A 4,227-nucleotide genomic window follows, 5' to 3' on the forward strand; every position below is an offset into this window, starting at 1 on the left:
TGTATAATCTATTTAAAATTAAAAAATTTAATAAGCATTTTTATTCATTCTATGTATTTTAAATTTAAGTTTGTTATTTTTATAAAATTTTACATCAAATCAAAATAAGACAAACAGATTGAAACAAATAAAATTATTGGGGAAATTACGTGGATAATCAAACATATACTAGTTAATTAGCTGACAAAACTATAGTTTGAATTAATTACCACCCACAACTTCTTTTTAGCTATAATTACGTGTGTGTCTCTCCCCTCTTGCTCCCTCTCTATCGCCTCTCTCCTCTCTTATACATGTACAAATAAAAATTATATATAAACATGTACATATACAATTACATGACAGATATACAAATACAATTCGCATCTCTCCTCCCTCTTCCAATCTCATTCACCAAATATACACATGCATATTTATACCAGTTACGTACATATACACAATTATTTGACAAATATACAAATACAATGCACTTCTATCCACTCTTTGCCCTCTCTCCTCCCTCTAAAATATAACTACGAATCGTAATTAGCACACTATAGCTATAGCGCCTAATTAAGTTATTTTTAGTGACTATATGTGAAATTTCCTCCATTATTATTTGCAAGTCAAAACCGACCATAAAGGATGAAAACAACTACATAAATAAAACTATCAAAGCGTGGAAGAATGACTTTTCAATATCACATCAAGACAACTAAAAAAAAAAGGTGAAATTGGGAATGATTGCTAATTCTATCATTGTTTATTAGTGGATTTGGTTATATGTTTACGTTAAAGTGTTTTTTTCCACAGAAAGTAGTATAACCGTATTTCCCATTAAATCGATTTTCCATTTTATGTTATATTATATGTTTTCTACAACACTGTTTTGCTATAACAAACAAAAGATATCGAAACAAACAATGCCATTACAGAGAGGTTTAACAATTGAATGAAAATGCTTGGAATTGAATTAAAAGAAAGCCAGAGAAGTCAAAATAATACAGATGAAGATGCTAGAATTTAATTGAATCTCCTGTATAGAAACAAGTATCTGGGAAGATATTAGATAAGCTAATCTCTTCTTAAGCTAAAACAAATAGTTAAACAGTACACCACATGAAGAATAGATCTTTCCTAAATCACTAGGACAATTAACATTCACAAGCCCTTTCTCTTGTATAATCAAGAAAGTAATCTACATCTCTTGCTCTGAATAATGTAAAATAAACCAAAAAATTTAAATATACCGAACCTCGTTTCCTCGTTGAAACCTTTTAACTCAGGTAGAACAACAGCCTCTCTTCACATTTTCGGAGGTGTCATTAACATTGATGGTTGTACCCTGACCGGGAAGAGTAGTGGTTGTGGCTGCTGCTTGTGCAGCCAGCGCCTTCTTGCTTATGATATGGTATATCTCGGTCAGTATAGTCTGAAAAGCCTTATCTACGTTAACTGCTTCCAATGCCGATGTCTCGAGAAATGACAATCCTTCCTTCTCAGCTAAATTTTGACCATCCTGCTCAGAGACTGCTCGAAGGTGGCTAAGGTCCGACTTGTTTCCAGCCATCATAATGACAATGTTAGAATCTGCATGGTCTCTCAATTCTCGGAGCCACCTTTGAACATTGTCGAATGTTTGTCCCTTTGTTATGTCATAAACAAGGAGTGCACCAACTGCTCCTCTGTAATAAGCACTGGTAATGGCTCGGTACCGTTCTTGGCCTGCAGTGTCCCATATTTGGGCCTTGACAGTCTTTCCCTCAACCTGTATCATGAAGTAGATAAATTACTCCATGAATGTTGATGCCAAAACACTAAATTCTATTTCAGCCACATTTACCCGTAAACAAAAAAGCAAATTTATCAAACGGAATTGGATCTTGTGGCTAGCAGAAAGCAAATGCCTGGTTCACCAAGCGTAAGAGTTTTAAAAGTTGAGAATTTCAGAGCATTTGGTTTTCTTCAACAGGACATGAGAAGCACCACTAAAACACTCAAATTCAAATTACAGATAGACAACCAGTCCTGCCATCCAATAATTTCATTTCAACAGAACAAAAAACGTAGCACCATCAGATTAAGCAACACATAACAGTTAAAAGTGGAAATCCCAGGTCATAAGAAGACCAACAACAACATTCTCAGTGTAGTCCCATAAGTGGGATATGGGGAGGATAAAGTGTAGGCAAACCTTACCCCTACCCTTGGCAGGTAGAGAGAGACTGTTTCCGATAGACCCTCGGCTCAAGGAAAGCAAAACCACAACATTTATGGAGATATAAGCAGTAACAACAGTAGGATAGTAAGAAAACTGAGGCATAAAATAAGCAGACCAACATTTTTCCTTAAAAGCACATTAGTGGAAGTACAGATAGATCAAAACTGAAAAAACTCATTGGTAACATTACACAGGACAATCATTGGACTACTTCATTCCTAATAAGAATATATATACAGAATGTTGCAGCTGCATCTATGCACTAGTATCTTGTTCATACTTGAAAATACAACTGAATATGTAGGCTACTGAAAAGAGGAAGAAACAAATTTCATGAGTTCACAGTGCTGATGATTATGCTAAAATATATTGATTTGTCCTTAAAACTTTGGAGTAAAAAATGATCATTTAGCCAGAATTGTATCAAACAGAGGGAAAAAAAAGGCAATCATCAACTGATCCACCTAAAATTTTAGTCATCCATTTAACCCACAACTCGAATACCGGAGATGCTCAAAAAACACCCGCTTTTCCGCTCCACCAATCTCTTCACAATTCTCATCGATAACCATAACAAATTCAACAAAATCACTTATAATAATCAACATTCCACAAGGCTATAGATGATAGTATTATTCCCTCCATCTCCATTTTCTTTACACTTCTGGAGAGTCAATTTGACTAATTAAGGAGGAAAAACGAGAGAAATTTATTCTTAAAAATTTTAAAATCAGATCTTCCGAAACTAGAAACTACATGAAAAGTACTTTAAATTTCTGCAATTCTCCTCATACAAAAATGATACAGATTACATTTCTAAAATATTGTTCAAAATCTTCACTTAGTTTAAATCTCGAGAAATGAAAAGTGCCAAGCAGTTCACAACAGGAGTATAAATTTTCAGGGAATCTTAATAAGCTATCTGAACTTTCAACTTGTTACTGACTGTTCGATTCCCTACCTTGTAATCCCCTAACCCCAATTTTCAGGAGTAAAATATTTTCGGTATGAACTAATACAACATCACTACTACACTAAGAGCAGGATACCGAATTTCAAATTAAACTAAGAACAAAGTGATATCAGTACTAACCTGAAGAGTTCTAGTGGCGAACTCAACTCCAATAGTGGATTTTGACTCCAAACAGAACTCATTTCGCGTAAACCTAGACAAAATGTTCGATTTTCCAACTCCAGAATCTCCAATCAACACGATCTTAAACAAGTAATCGTACTCATGATCCACTCTATTCCCCATCACTTTAATTCTCTGTATTAAAACCTACAAAAAATAAAAAAACAGAGCAACATCATCTAGATCTGCAACAATCCAATCAAATCAAACACAAACAAACCCTAAAAATGGAAAATACAAAGCAAAATACTCCCCAAGACCGAAATGCACAGGTTCATCTGAACACACTAATTTAAACATAAATTTACAATAAATAGCAGTTACAAACTCGTAACTTCAAAAATATAACGAATTCATTACTAAAAACTTTAAAAGTTGAAAGCATAAAGTTTAAATCCTGGATCCACAACCGTATATACATACAAATACAATTAATATGTATGTATACATAGAAATTGATTGATGCACAAAGTAGTACAAATGGCTTACCTGGGTGGTGAGAGAAAGCTTTAGAAAGAGAAACAATGGAGGAAAACAATGGAGTTTAGAAATGGGCAAATGTTGGAGGAGAAAACTTTTTTCTATATAAGTCTTTTGGTGTGAAAGTGCGGCAAATGCTAAGCTACGTGGAGTATCTCCATTTTTAAAATACACCAATTCGTACCTATTTTTTGACTAACTCTACTCATCTCCCTAGTTAAAAAAAATGAGGTTCCGTTTTATCATAAATTACGAAGTTGAAACTTGAAAATTTAATCAAGGGCGTTTAGTTATATTTTATTGTAAAGTTTATAAAATATAGGGGTGTGTATCGATCGATTCGATTTAGTTTTAAGTATTATCGATTCGGTTTATCGGTTTTTGATTTTTAAATATGCTATATCGATAACCA

The 4,227-nt window shown here is 33.7% G+C and overlaps 1 protein-coding gene across 2 annotated transcripts; it reads right to left on the bottom strand.

The window, feature by feature from the left end:
• Window positions 1–981: 981 nt before the first annotated feature.
• LOC125872757 (ras-related protein Rab2BV) lies at window positions 982–3,980 on the bottom strand. Of its 2 annotated transcripts, none has more exons than XM_049553539.1 (3): window positions 3,825–3,980; window positions 3,294–3,482; window positions 982–1,747 (listed from the first exon to the last, which is right to left on the bottom strand). In XM_049553539.1, the coding sequence occupies exons 2-3, from the start codon at window positions 3,456–3,458 to the stop codon at window positions 1,262–1,264; spliced, it is 651 nt and encodes a 216-aa protein (XP_049409496.1). In that variant the 5' UTR covers window positions 3,459–3,482; window positions 3,825–3,980; the 3' UTR covers window positions 982–1,261. The 2 variants fall into 2 exon arrangements, with proteins under 2 accessions (XP_049409496.1, XP_049409497.1); XM_049553540.1 differs by having other exon boundaries at window positions 3,294–3,470; window positions 3,825–3,884.
• Window positions 3,981–4,227: the final 247 nt, after the last annotated feature.

The sequence above is a fragment of the Solanum stenotomum genome, chromosome 8 (genome assembly GCF_019186545.1).
Source record: "Solanum stenotomum isolate F172 chromosome 8, ASM1918654v1, whole genome shotgun sequence".
Taxonomy (NCBI): Eukaryota; Viridiplantae; Streptophyta; class Magnoliopsida; order Solanales; family Solanaceae; genus Solanum; species Solanum stenotomum.

Bases quoted from the DNA above. Each gene is read 5' to 3' on its own strand.
- LOC125872757 (XM_049553539.1), bottom strand. From the start codon at position 3,458: ATGGGGAATAGAGTGGATCATGAGTACGATTACTTGTTTAAGATCGTG. The intron at 1,748-3,293 runs GTTAGTACTGAT...TTCATGATACAG, and splicing joins TCGCCACTAGAACTCTTCAG to GTTGAGGGAAAGACTGTCAA.